Consider the following 14,523-nt stretch of genomic DNA (forward strand, 5'->3'; position numbering starts at 1 on the left):
TATGCGGATGTTGGTAGCCTTGAGCTCGCAAATCTCCGCCGTGAAAGAACCATCCACTATTCCTTCACTGAAATCATGTGCCTTCATGCTCCGTCAGAAGGGCTATATTGAAGAGACACCTGGCAAGGGACTCACCTCGTTTGGAAGGCCGCCAGTATTGGACTGCGAGGTGTCCAAGGACTGCGGGTTGACAGCCTCGAGTGAGCGACCGAGCTTTCTGCAAATCAACTGGTAAAGTCTGGTCGAGCCACTACTTAGACTTGATTTGAGCAAATCGGCATTCGTTCCCATGACGGACCAAGCGTATCCATCTTCAGGCCGCGGTTGAAGGCGGACTCTTTCGGGAGCGACGACAAGGCGGAGTCGGTCATCTAGGAGTATTAGCCAGGTAGGTAAGCAAGAGGGGATCACAAATACATATATGAGCCGCTAGGGCTTCTCGACATTGTTTTCTCAGTTTGAAGCGCTTTTCGTTGCTGCTTTTAGACATTGTAGTGTACGTTTGGTATCTACGAATTAAGGGAGAGATTCCGCAGATATTTATGTTTAAGCAACCGACTTCTTGCACCAAAGACTAGCTCGATGTAGGATCGATGATTCGTTCTTTGCTCAGGTCGAAAGTGATTCCCATGGGTAGGGCGCGCCCCACTTTCCGAGTTGTCGATCTCAATTGGATGAGATCAAAGTTTATGATGAAACCTGGATTAGTTGAGAATCGGTTGAAAGTCCAGTAAGCCTTTTCACTTACTGAGGTATCATGAGTATACACGTGAACAAAACACAAAAATCGCGACCCTCAATTTCTGCTAAGCATTGCTTTCATAGCGATTTGGTAGGGTCCTCTTCACGCTGCCACGCATTTCTGCCTTCTAAGGTGCCGGCGGAACCCATAGTGACTTGATGGAGGGTTAAAAACTGATGCCACTAAGCAGACTGTTGGGCTCGCTAACAGAATTCTCAAAAGATTCAGCAAGACATCTGGAATATATATAACAGGCAGGGTCGGGTTCACTCCATGTTTCCCTTGCCACCTGTGAGCTTAAATGGCAATGACTGCAACAGCTCGCCGGCTGCGCCACCAAAGATTAGCAAGCGACTGCGACCTGACACCATTACTGAGTGACTCCTCAAAGCTTCCACCGCCAAATATGACCACTCGCCATGATACAAATGCCGGTCGCAACATTCGCGCTGACTCGCCGAGCCCACCTTCTTCGCGGCGAGCCAACAAAATCCTTCAAGTGAGGATTCATCTTCGATCCCATCGCTCACATGTTACGCTCCTAGCGGGACAGCCTGGCAAATCCCAAAGAACGGGTGCCAAAAATGGCCCGCGCCAAGAGCGAGCGGTTTCCGAGCGAGAGGCAACTCGACTGGATTGGATGCGACGACTTCGTCCCAAGCCCCATAGACGTTGCTAGGTCAGACAGATACAGGGCACACACGAGGACCCGAATTGTAGCATGTCGCAATCTCTAGTTTCGTCCGTGTATCGTTAAATATATGAAATCTCTTGCAAGAAAATGAGTATGAAATAGGTCTACCGTGCACGATAGGTCAGCCTATCAAAATAGACTCTCTATGTAGGAGCTTACCCTGTCAGGCATTCTCTCGATTGGTATACAGGGAGGATCGAAATTGGATTCACTATCTCGTTCTCTTTGATTGTTTCTCGAACAATATTTTTTAGTGACGCCAGTCCTGATGCATGTACTATTTGACTAAGAAAGGATCACACTGTATACAATCAAGCGACTTCAAGCAGTAATCACTCTATGGTATATCTCCCGAGTTCATGGACAATCAGATTGTAATTTGCTCTAGCTAATGAGAAGGCTGGATTTCAGATTATCCTCCAGTCTCCTTGGCGAATTTCTTTGCATTTAGGCGGGAAACCATATGATTCTGGTTTAAAAGCCTTGCCTGAGTCACCCTGCCCATGGCGTCGACATGGCGTAATTCATTTGGAGGTACCCAAAGGTACATCTCCGTGGCTCACTTGGTTAACTGCAAAGAAGATACCAAGGCAAGGATCAGTTCGATCTGCTGAGTGTCAGTGTTGTTGGCAATATGGGAATGATTGTGATTACCTCCAGTGCAAATATCCATGTTTTACCTAACATGCCTATGATGGCAACCACAAGCAAAAGAAGTGCTACTACAGAGAGGTAACACGAGATAAACCGCAGCTGAGCTCGGCCTAGAGTTGACTGTCGAAACAACCACCAATACCATGCAGCTATACCGAGGTAGTCCACAGAGAGAATAAAGAGGCCGCCCAGATGAACAGAGCTCAGGACAAAAGTTCCAACGAGAGAGAATGCCACTTTAGCCAGGGTGGAAAGTGCAACAAAAGAAGGATACATGGTGTGCAGTAATCGAGGCGTGTTTGGGTATTTCCGCTGCTGGAAGATTATAGGGAGGTACTATGGCGTGGTTAGCCTAAAAGAGACCCACCATAATCTAGTTCCATGTACTGTCGACCTACTGCATGTAGTGGTGGGAAGATCGAAGTAACCCAGAAGAGCACTTCACCCCATGCTGGAAACCTGTTGCTCCAGAACAATCCAGTGAGAAGAGCGAAGAAAATACAAGGCAAGGCACACAAAGCTAAATCGATTTTATGCCATGGCCAATTCAAGGGAAACCGATACGAAATAAATAGTCTTCCAAGGCTGAGAACAAGAAGAATGGTCACTAAAACGGACTTGACGATGTTTTCTGAAAACATGCCCATGACTGATTGCAGCCGATATGCTTTTTGAATGAGAACTCGAGACTTATATACTCAAATAGAGGCATATTGCCCATTTAATACTGTATAATCCCCAGGAGCTCTTCATCTTGTTCTAGGACCTCCTTGACAGAGAGCATACTCAATTTCCTGCTTATAAGAAACATCTTTCCGCAACCGTGAGGCACTAAAGACAAAGTGAGGACCCTCAGTTGAGGCTCCGCGGCAATATTCTTGTTCTTTCTTTGTGCGGACTGGACAATAGTCTCCGTATTGAAAGGCTGGAGTATAGTCTCTAATCCAACTCATATCGTGCTTAATCATGCGGTCAAAAGCAAATGGCCATCTGCATTTGGCTTTGTTAGGGCCAGGGTGCAGCCAGACAACGTTTCAGAGTGGCCAATCACTGTGATTCTCCTAGCTCTTAGCTGCCGAATTGTCAAAAAAACAGTGTGTGTTGGCTACAATATGCCTGGAAGCCCCCCGAGGTTCTGATAAAACAGCCTCTCATCCTTGAAGATGGCTGATTAATGATATACAGTACACGGAGTCTTGAATGAACACGACCCAAACAATGAATTCATATAACCTCGATTCTCCTTATCAGTTCCAGCAGCCAACGGTTGCCTGCCCTGGGCGAGCTCCCATTGCCCTATAATCATTGTTTCTTTTGGCCGAAAACGTTACTTGCACCTTTGCTGTCATCGCTAATTTAGGCTCCAGAGGATATCGCTTGTACTGGGACAAGGGAGATGCTTTTGCTCATGATCCATGTTTAGATTGGCGTTCCATCATTGGCATAAGTCAATACGCGTCTCGTTTTCAAAGGGCCTGGGATCGGAAAATGCAGAGGCAGGGGTTATAAACTCCACTCACCGTCATGATAGTGTGCTTTGGGACCCGTCGCAACACCATGGAATGCGGCAAAATGGATAGCTACATCACTAAAGCCTCAAAAGAAAGTGAAATACGCTCTGCTCATTATCTTAACAATTCCTTGTTCTTACTGACGGACCAGAGAGCCTCTATGTTGTGTAAGCCGATGAATATTTGTTCCAATAGCGCGAAATAACCAAACCCTGTAATAGTTTTAAGACTGTTTTCCCTCATCTCTCTTACATCTCAATAGTTTTCAGGCAACTGGCTATAGGGTATTGTTAATTATATTCCCTGATCTACAGTCTGCGATATGCAAAAAAGCGTCGATGGACATGGCGAAAATGACTCTGCTATCTCAGGTCTGGTTTCAACCTGCTCCAAAAGTAGATTTTCTTAGATTGTTCACGGTTTTGCCTGCTTCTAGAATGCATGCAAAACCGCCAAACTAAGAAACAAAGGTAAATGACATAAGGACTAAACAAAAGTCAAATTGAAAACAGTATCATCAACATGGAGCAAACATCCCATGTGGTGGTTAAGTCACGCAGGTGAAGGTCAATGGTTGATCCAGACAAAAAAACTGGCAATAACCCCTACATCAGACAACAGAAAATAGGGTATTACAAGTGTTGGTCTTTCAGTTCCGCTCTTGCTCATGACTACTCGCTGCTCGCCATCAAGACATGTAAGGAATTGCTACCTGCATGACCGCTTTGGAATACTCCACGAGGCTGTATGTCAAGACCAAGTACATGCCGTGGAGACTAGGCTGCCAAGTCTGGACCATTCCAATTCTCTCAAGAGGGCACAAAGCGTAGAGAGAACAGCCGAATAGGTTGATGAGCACCAGTCGGCCGAATGCAGCGGCCAGTGGAGAGGGAGCGTGGAGCGGCTCGGCCAATGCGTGAATGGTTGGTACCAAGGCCAACAGGCCCACAGAAGCAAATTGGACAGACAATCGACTGGAAAATGCACCCGTGTCCATATCTTGGAGATAACCATCCGAGAGGCTTCCAACAGCGATCATGGTAAAAGCCGACGCGTATCCAAGCTGTAGCAATGGTTGGGCTGGAAAGAGAAAAGCGATCGTCGGAAGTGCTGCGGTCCATACCAGGAACAGACCTACAAACCACATGGAATCTTGCTCTTTTCTCGGTTCTTCCTTGTGGAATGCACGGAAGCCATTCTGGAGGACAACACACAGATACCACAGGGCAATGCCTCCACCAAACGCGATCACTGTGAGAGCGTATGGGATTGACACTTGAGACGCAGGAAAATGAAAAACCAGGAACATCAATAGATAAATGACAAAATAGGAAAACCCGAGCATGCCTATGATGGCACCGATGGCGTAGTTGCGCAGGTTTCGGTAATCGAGAGTGTCCATTTTGTAAAGTCAAAGTATATTTACTGGCCGTCTTGGGCAGTCTTCTTCGGACGAGCGTGTGGTTTTATAGACAAATGTGGAGCTCAGACTGTACTCATTGACTGGGCAATTAGGTGTTTGTTAAGAGAGATGAAGGGTTGAAATAACGCTTTGTGCGGTGTTGATCACCAGAACGGTGAAGTGAGAACCATCACATTTGTAATGACCACCTCAAAGGTTAGAGTAGAGCCTTAGAAAAGAGCAGGTTTACGTTGAATTATCAATGGGTGTTGTTGGTCTCAACGGCATCCAAACTGTCCTCCTTCTATATTTGTAATCGATGTTCCTCATTATGCAAAGGCAGGGCCTGAGAGTCAAATGTGATTCTTCTTTCTCCCGTGGATGATAGCGCCTCAAGCAAATGAACACAATGGAAGACATTGTACAGATTGTACGTCAGATCGGTCAACAGCAAGCACAGAATGCTTATTACCGGGATTGTTATGCTCTCTTCAAGCTACTCCAAGACCTCACAGAACATACTTTAAACGAACTACAAAATCTTTACAAATCCGGCACCGAGCGCTCGAACAACTCTGTCCATCAACTTCTCCGGAATTTCCAGAACACAATCTGCAACCTGGTTGAAAGAGCTTGCGAAGCCCAAGCGGAATGCGAGGAGTTTTGTTCAGTGAATGCATCATTCTCAGCGCGTGATGTCTTCGATCCCATCAGAAGGATGTACACCGACCCACAAGCCTCATCGCAGGGCAGAAGATGACCGTGGAACTGCTAGCCTCGCATCGTTGCCTGGGATGATGGGCGAGCAAGGTGATATTATCAGAGGCGATATTTTCGTGATTCTATGTATTCGCGTGAAGACAACAATAATGCATCCTATGTACCACAGCAGTTCGCACCAAAAGGCCATACACCATATAGAAGCTCACCAACACGAGTTCTCATGAATCAGATACAGCGATCAAAAGCTTTCAGTTACCCCAGAATGTACACCATAGAAGCAACACTGCCTCAATCCACCAACTGATATGGGCCATAGAGATAACGGCCAAGGCTTGGCAATTAGATGCAACAGCAGAAAAGATGGACCATCCATATGGTTGAACTGCCAATAGAAAGGAACTCGAAGTATTTATCCTGGCAAAGATTAAGTTGAAGTAGGCAAACTTGTACATGTAGTATCTACTAATATAACGTTTATGGATAAGTTGTACTGCACTTCTTGATTAGTGAGATGAATTGTGGTTCGCTTTCAGCGGGATATCCATTGGAAATGAGCTTGATAGAGGTTCGACACTGATTTTAGTTATTTTGTATGTTACTGTCTAACACATTAAAGAGTAAGTTCCCATAGCCCCACGAATATCAATGACTTCAACTATTTTCTGATTTCTATATTCTTCTTACATTCAATACATAGCGTGATACTTCCAGTTTGCACTCCTGGCAATACCAAGGGTTCTATACCGCATGATGAAATGAGGGCCAAGTCACTTGGTTTGCAATTTGACAAGTGCAGTCTTGCTTCCTTTATTTCAATGGACTAAGGTACACTCCGCTGACGTAAATGCCCTTGTTGGCCCAGAGGCGCAGTGGCAAAGACCGCCTGCGAGTTGGTCCGCCTCTCTAATAATGTGGTTAGATAATATAGCTTGCTTAGCATACCAAATAATCACTTACTTGATGAGGCAGGTATTCAGGTCGAGTTTTCCAGAACCCTTTGGCGGGGGAGTTGTGGTAGGGCCAGGTGTCTCGCTAGGTGCGCTTGTGGATGTCGAGATGCTCGCAGAGGTTGATGTATTCTTGTCCGGGGGCTCGAAGCTAGAGGTCGCAATCTGAGTAACAGACACAGTACTCTCGGTACTGATGCTTGTCTGTGACTGAGTGCCTTCGGGGCTCGTAGTCTCTTTATTCTGTGGACGCGATTGACATGAACAAGTGCCCTGCTGTTGAGAGGGAACCTCATCACTAGTTGCCCTTTCTGCATGTTGCTTCACCGTAGCCATCGGAGAAATTTGACCTTCCAGGGAGACGACAATACTATGGCAATCAATGGAAGAACCATTAACACCTGTGAATATTAGCAATCAGGTATAATGCGAGGGTAGTATGATACCTACATCTACTGAATGCGCTTTCCATCTCAGCCTCGCAGTCAATCGACAAGGAAACTGATTGTGGGTGTCCAGAACTTGAAAGCGTGGCATTCAAGCTTCCACCCATAAATTGGTTCCATGTGATGACTGCATCACAGGTGGATTGAATGAGTCGTCCAAGATCAAGGGCTTGAACTTGACCGAGGATAGCAATCAGTGTGAGCAGAGACCTAAACATGATCAGTGAATTTAGGTATCCGAAGACCTAGCTTTGGCCGGTGGTGGTGCGAAGCGCTTTTATATCATCAAGGCTCGATGAGTATATTTTTGAGGCGCCGATTTACCTAGGAGGTGTGGCAATCCATAAAAGTGAAAGAAAAAGAAAATAACGGCGGGTGGCGCATAATTATGTTAGCATCACTGGCATCAAAGAAATGCCAGTGACATTGAAAATTGATGTCAGTATAAGGAATCGACTTCTAGTTTTGGGACGGCACATTGATGCCGGTATAGCCTCAATTTAAGATTCCCTGCGCGTGTGGAGCTATAACGGTCGAAGTCTACCACTTTTAAGAGATATAAAGTACCCTCACTCTCGCTCCTTATGTCACGGACTGTGTCTGTTTTCCATTAACGTTATGAAGGTCGGCATAAATTTCGCTAGCATTGTGTTGCTGCTTTTCGCCGTTCTAGTCGTGAGTGGCTGTACATTCGCCCTGCATCATGCGGTTCACATATACTCACTTTCGATAGGTCGCAAGGCCCAACGATAAACCGGTCCACACAGCAACATCCACCCATCCAGTGCGATCCCCGCAAAGCGCATCCTAGAAAAACACCTGCTGACGTATTTCTAGTATCACTCTTCGCCAACATTTCCACTGCCGAGCCTCCCGTACGAAATGATCATAGAGGTCGGTCTCCATCCTTGACCTTTGGCAAGTATCTAATGATCGTAACAGAAAACTCCGGCTTGTGTATATTCGCACGGGATTGCCTACATGGACGCTACAACGGAGAACATTGACCACTTGAGCAAAGTCAGCGAAATCTCGTGCGATGTTGATGCTGGCAATTGCCATCGTCTCTCCCATACCAACCTATCCGGTATATTTCTTTGCAACTATGTAAGTGCTCCAAACTTCAAGGCATGTATGGCTCCGTACTGACGACACTCAGAGCCCCGAGCGCATCTCAACAAACTGTGGAAACCTTGTGCCCCTGGCGACAAAAGTTCAACAAACATGCCAGGTAGACAACTTTTACACCTTTGGAATTATCGGAGGCTCTTCTCGAAACGCGAGTGACTCGATTGACTTTCACTTGATAGTTGCGGGCGAATCCATGGGATATCCTATGTAGTAGTTAAGAGCCCCTCGACTTCGCCACTGAGTCGGATTGTTGTTCGAGGTGGACCAATTGGGCTGCGACCGCAATCTTTCACATTTTTGTATGTAGAATCTTATAGAACTCTCAAAATGTGGAGCTTGTTTTTCCGAAAGCTCGTGCGTTGGTGATGCCCTTACTATTAAACGTCAAATGCTGTCGCTAGGGAAGAAGAAAGATTCTTCAAATATTTGAAATAGCATACCCCAGGTTGCCGTGTAAAACCGTTGGAAAAAAGTATGAGCCATAATTCAATCATTCTTCGGTCTATTTCTATGGAAAATGCTATAGTTTACTATATCACCCATGTAATGATACTTCGCAGCACTTCCGACCAAAACAACCAAAAAGCACAAAATCAATAATTTCACGCACGTAGGCAAGGGAATTGGTCAATTAACAGAGCGATCAACCCCGGAATATTCACCCTATTTCCATCAATTGGCTCCTCATTCCATTTCTGGAGATAATACTGGACCAAAAAAGATCCAACTAGATACATCCGGCCTGGGGAGAACTCATTTTCAGTCAGCTCCTGCTTGCACAGAGTTGTCCTTGTTGAGCCATCTCGAGATGATGTCCATTCTTCGAGCTCTGCTTGTAAGAATGACAAGTGTGCACGAAGACGCGAAATCCGTCTTGAATTGCGTTGAACAGCTCGACCCAGCCGCTTCAACTTGGGCCAGCCTCGTCTCTTCAAAGTTTCAATTTTGGTTGAGATTTGACTCGTATCTAGCAAATTCACTAATGGTAGCCGAGATTGCTTGATAGGGAACGTTCTCTTATAATTTCCCGTCTTTCGCTGCAGAGCTTGTGCAGACTGTGTTTGAGCCAACAGATTCGATGCCAGGGTCATCGGGGTAAATGCTTGATCCAAAGGTGGACGGTGAATTTTGGGAATTGTCGCCGTCAATGTTCCCACTGACCGCTCCACTTCATTCTCGACGGCAGTGATACGATGCTCTGGGGAGGTGCCCGAAAAGAGTAAAACCAGCAGGATCATGCAACTGACGCAGCATTCATCGGAGATTTGGTCTCCCCCATTTGACCACTTTTTTGTTTGGAAATTTTTGACGGGACTTTGGCTAATCAATTGATTTCCGGAAGCCATGACCTGCCGGCACAGATACCGTGTGCACCCGCTTGCGTTGTGTGTGTGTTGAAGCTGAGCTCGAGCGTGGCGTAACGTGGGTGTGCTGACCTTACTTCGCGGGGCTAGCAACCTTAAATAGTCACTAAATATGATATAATAATTGACACGACGTTTTGAAATTCGCAGTACATTATAATGCCACCCCAGTCAGCATTGTCAATTTTTGAGGCTATTTGTATAGTTGTAGGCCCATTAAAATCAACGGGATGAATATTTTTCTGGTAGGCAGCAGAATTGGAGGCTGTGTAGCCTCGCTATGAGAATAGCAATATTCATACCAGCCCGACGCCAAAATCTAGAAAACGTAGCGTGCATGCTCAAAGCACGACCGAGCTAACATTGATTTCACCTTCACCACCTTCACCACCTTCATTACCACTAGCTGCATTGCCACTCAGTTAGGCACTGTCCACGTCATAATCCCACGATCATTGTCCTGAAACCTAAATAGGGACCCGTCCTAGACTGAAAGTGATTTTCATCTCATATATATTGAACTTAGAATTTACCACTAAACTGTATGTCCCACACTCGGGTTGGAGAAATAGGGGGTCTCGAATTGAAATCTGGCCCTGATCTATCAATAACAACTCCTAGAGGGTTATTACGGGGGGATTAAGCACAGTAAAAGGGTTTAATGTGAGTCAGTGGCAATGCGATGCGAATTCAAGTATCATTTGAAAAATGCGATACTTCAGCTGTCCTAGGTAGGATTTTCGCACTTTTTTCCGGGGTATCTACCACTAGTTGCGAGGGAAGGATAGGGGTCGAACCCCCGGCATGCCTATGGAAATGACGGAGGATAAAGCAGTGTATAATAAAGACCCCAATTAAAGCAAGACAGCCTCCGAGAACGCTGCAGAGTATCAATAGCGCGCCCTGCTTTGAAACCCTTGCCGATAGATTACTGCCATAGACTGCTGTATCATGCCATTCACGATCTGAGGTTTTTGTGGCTGATGTTGGAAACGTCTGGTAAATAGTTTGAGAGCTAGCCGCCGTTCCTGTCAATGTCCTCGACAAAGTTTGGCTTTCATCACTCGGGGCCTGAGATAAGTGATGCCCCGTCGTCCCAGTAATACGATCAGCAGCGCCAGACCACTGGGTTCCTGAAAGTCTGTCGCTTTGTAAAAACCTGCTCTGTCCAGTCCCTCCGGCCTCGGAATCTTGGGTATGTTCCTGGCTCGTCGAATGATGCAGGGATACCACGTAAGATTTAGATGAATAAGCAGAGTGCAATGTATCCAAACTAGCCAAGTCTTGCTGAAAGGTACGATCGAATGCAGTCGGCGAAAGGGTGGTTTTGCTAATGACGTTCTGAAGCAAGTCGGTAACGTCGCTCATTGAATCCTCGTTCGGTAAGAGGCTATGGTCATCAAAGCCAGTGCTGGTATATTGTCCTCTTATGGCACCAGTTGATGTATCTACCTCGGCAGCTCCTCCATTGTGGTCGCGTTCCATCGTAAGTTCAACATCAGGGGTGCTGATTGGAGAGCTGGGGTATAATAGCAAATCATCACAGTATAATGGTCGTTTGAAGGCTGGCAAAGGAAATTGTTTCGAGACTGGTGTTACGTGAAGCCTTGATTTCTCCTCAGGTAATCCCTGGCTTGTCCGAGAACCAGTGACTTGAGTGAACGTAGGCTTCCGTGAAACCAACATCGGCTGTGTGCCCATAACTGTCAGCGATGGTGTTAAGGCAATATCTCGTCTCTAAAGCCCGCGGGCAAGATGCAAAGAATGGGGATAGAGGCATGCACGATACATACGACTGCTGAGCGATAGCTGTTTCTTTCCATTGCAAGTTGCTTCACAGACTGAATGTGGATTAATCAAGCACCGGAAGACTAGAGTGTGTCTCCCCCGAGACACTCACGTTCCTGGGATCCTATTCGACCCCAGGATTCATGGCGTGGTTCCCAGGCACGCTATTGATTGCTGTCAGAGATCAAGCATATATAGTAGCTTGGGTGTTTGGTCGCTGACCAAACATTGTGCCTTTTTGGCCAGATGGCGTAGTGGTAAAACCCAAGCATCCATGAACCGTCACACTCCCGGAGTGAACATACGGGCATGGCTTCTCTATCAAGGTAGGGAAGATAATCTTGGTATGTATATACTCATCTCATCTACAATGTAGTGCGTTCAGTCTGTCTTGGAGTCAGCCCAATGCTACGGAATCTTTATCCACTGGAAACGGAGCATCTAGCTAGCCAATGATATCTCGCATTTGCCATCCTTGTTTTGGGCACCTATAGTGGTGAAAACATGAGGGTCAACGGGCAAGAGAGTATTTGCAGCGTGTGATTAAACAATTGATTATATCGGAAATCAGACTATTAATTCGTTCATCTTCTTTTCAAACACAAAGAAGACAATTTACTTCGCACTAATATATGGCTCAAAGCCCCTTCAAGGCTGTTCACTAGCAACCCGAAAGTGAAGGGAGATAGGGCAATTACCCCGCATCTCCGGCCAGTCACAATAAACAAAAGGCATCTACCCACTGATGAGGCGAAATTCTAGCCAATTAGGTGTATAGGCCTGGTGAGCTCATGCATGAATTGGGTCATTGCGATACGCCTCTAATTTGCCCCACAATTCCTTCTCATTGGAAAGATATAAGGACCTCCAACCCCCTCAAGCTTTCTAGCCCATCTGACGTCTTCCAACTCACAAAAATGAGTTATCTTAGCCAACCACAACGAGCTCGGCTGAGGCTGAGGCAGATTGAGGACCACGAATCCCAAAGGCCAGCACCAGACCTCGATTCAACTTATACTGGACAGGATCAGCATACCCATTCCGAATCGCTGAGGCTGACCCGGCTCTTGTCATTCCTCATTCCGGAATATCCAAAATTAGCTTTCAAGTATGCTCAATTCGGTACTCCACCCTCCGCAGAGAACATCCCACCTAGGCGTCTGACCGCAAGTTCACCAAAAAGTCGGGTTGGGCAGCCACAGCTCTCGAATAATAGTGACCCCGAACTAAATGCTGCAAGCGAAGCGAAAGCAAAGGATATGACGCCAACTACTAGCTCTGAATCAGAGTTTGTCTTTTCAGACGCCGGTGAAGTCGCACATAAAAACCGCAGAAAGTTATTGACAGAAAGGCTTCGTCCATTGCTTGAAGATGGTACAAATGCCTCCGTCTTACTTTGCTGGGGTGAAATATACAGTTGTTCGATTCTGTCGGTTGCGGTCTCTGATCCTGTAGATGAAGTCACCACGTGGGGAGAAATACACCATGCGTGGTATACACACAGAGGTCAATGGAGGAAACATTTGCCTTTCTATGATATCACGCAAGTTGACATAGTCGAGGTCTGTATTCGTATCGCATATGAATAATGTCCTTTTACTGGCACTGACATATTCCCGAAGCTTTCGATTGTGGGAGAAAACCCAAAAACATCGAGAAGTAAGGCTGAATACATTGGGATGTATACGATGATTGACAACCACGCTGAAAGGAAACGTCTGGAACGCATCATAGATAATTACGAGCCACAAGAATTTCAATGCTCATACAATCTATACACAGGAAGGGTCGACTGCCTGGAAAGCTGTGTGTCAACGATCCTAGATCATGTGCAATGTCCAGATGAAAGATTCTTCAACGCGGAGCGGGGTCTTTCTCTTCTCAATACCCGCCCTCTGATGAAACTTATTTTCTCCAATCCCAATCTCGCTGCGTCAAATGACTTCCTCAAAGGAAAGGGGATAGTGCACAGCCACGCGTAAGTGATATGTAATGGTTATAGTCAAGCAATTATAGTGAATGGAAAACTAATTAATAAATGACAGGGATGTCCTGGGGAAATTGAATGAATGGCACTGCTCTGAATTAAGAGAGCTCCGATTCCGTGGAATAATTATCAGCGAAGGCTGGAGGATTAGTACACAGCCCATGCTCTTGTCTTTGACAGAGACTATATTGTTGATCATAGTGGTTGCTGCTAAGTTTACATTCTATGATTGGGGCACAGCATGGAATATCGGGTGCTTCTTCGCCACATTGACAACGATTCCATGGATATGGGCCCATGCGGCCGTTTGATAAACCCAAGCAGGCAGGCTCTGTGTCATTGAAGGTGGGTCCTGGTTTGTGACAGCAAGGCGTTCCGTTGTTCAAGTGGTCATGGACAGGGGAGACGGTGCATGGAAAGAGGGCGGATTCTGTCGATACTCAGATTTCCAAATTTTCCAATATAACTGTAGAGGGGACCTGTAGAACCCCGGAATTTGTGTTGAGGTGTTCAGTAGTCGGTCCAGGTGGATAAAGGAGGATGGGCTGGAAATTTGGCTGTCAGAATATATTGAAGGCCAGCTGCAATTATATGGGAAGCTTACCCAGGGGATAGACTGGTTCGGTAGCCGACGAGCGCCAGCATTAATGGCGGGGTACCTTACCATAAGCTTACCTGGACGTGTAGATGTGCTAAGTGATCTTATCGGTCCTTTTGCGACGTGTCAGTCGCTAATTACTTTCTTTGCCTGCGCAAACCTAGTCTGTGCATCCATCATCGATAGAAAGAGAATATCAGCCCCGAATTCCAGTCGCACATTTTCTTTTCATCTGCAATATTCGTCTTCCATTATCTAAGAAAGCACACACGTCCGTCAAAGTGCTGATCTACTAGTAATCAGTGATATCTCACCTTGCGTCGCGTCGCGCCTTCATTCCCAAATTAATGTTGAACTCTAATGCCATTCCCAGCTGAGTCTAGTGTCCGCATGTATGGCCGTGCACTGAAAACCAAACTGTCATCTAATTGGAATGTGGACACTGCAAAGCAAAAACTAAAAATTCTCAGGAAAGAGTCGGCGCCGATCCCGCTGGATTTGGGGAGACCAAATCTGTTCCGACGGTTTAGTCTCGG

At 46.2% G+C, this 14,523-nt stretch overlaps 1 protein-coding gene across 1 annotated transcript; it reads left to right on the forward strand.

Moving 5' to 3' along the window:
* Positions 1–7,737: 7,737 nt before the first annotated feature.
* On the forward strand, positions 7,738–8,461 carry N7471_013827 (uncharacterized protein; the record flags this gene model as incomplete). Its single annotated transcript, XM_057286545.1, has 5 exons — positions 7,738–7,794; positions 7,853–7,903; positions 7,957–8,013; positions 8,062–8,226; positions 8,279–8,461. 5 exons carry the CDS (start codon positions 7,738–7,740, stop codon positions 8,459–8,461), a joined length of 513 nt encoding a protein of 170 aa, XP_057129024.1.
* Between the last annotated feature and the right edge of the window lie 6,062 nt (positions 8,462–14,523).

This window comes from Penicillium samsonianum, assembly GCF_028829775.1.
Source record: "Penicillium samsonianum strain IBT 33392 chromosome Unknown utg000010l_segment0_segment0, whole genome shotgun sequence".
In the NCBI taxonomy this organism is placed as follows: domain Eukaryota; kingdom Fungi; phylum Ascomycota; class Eurotiomycetes; order Eurotiales; family Aspergillaceae; genus Penicillium; species Penicillium samsonianum.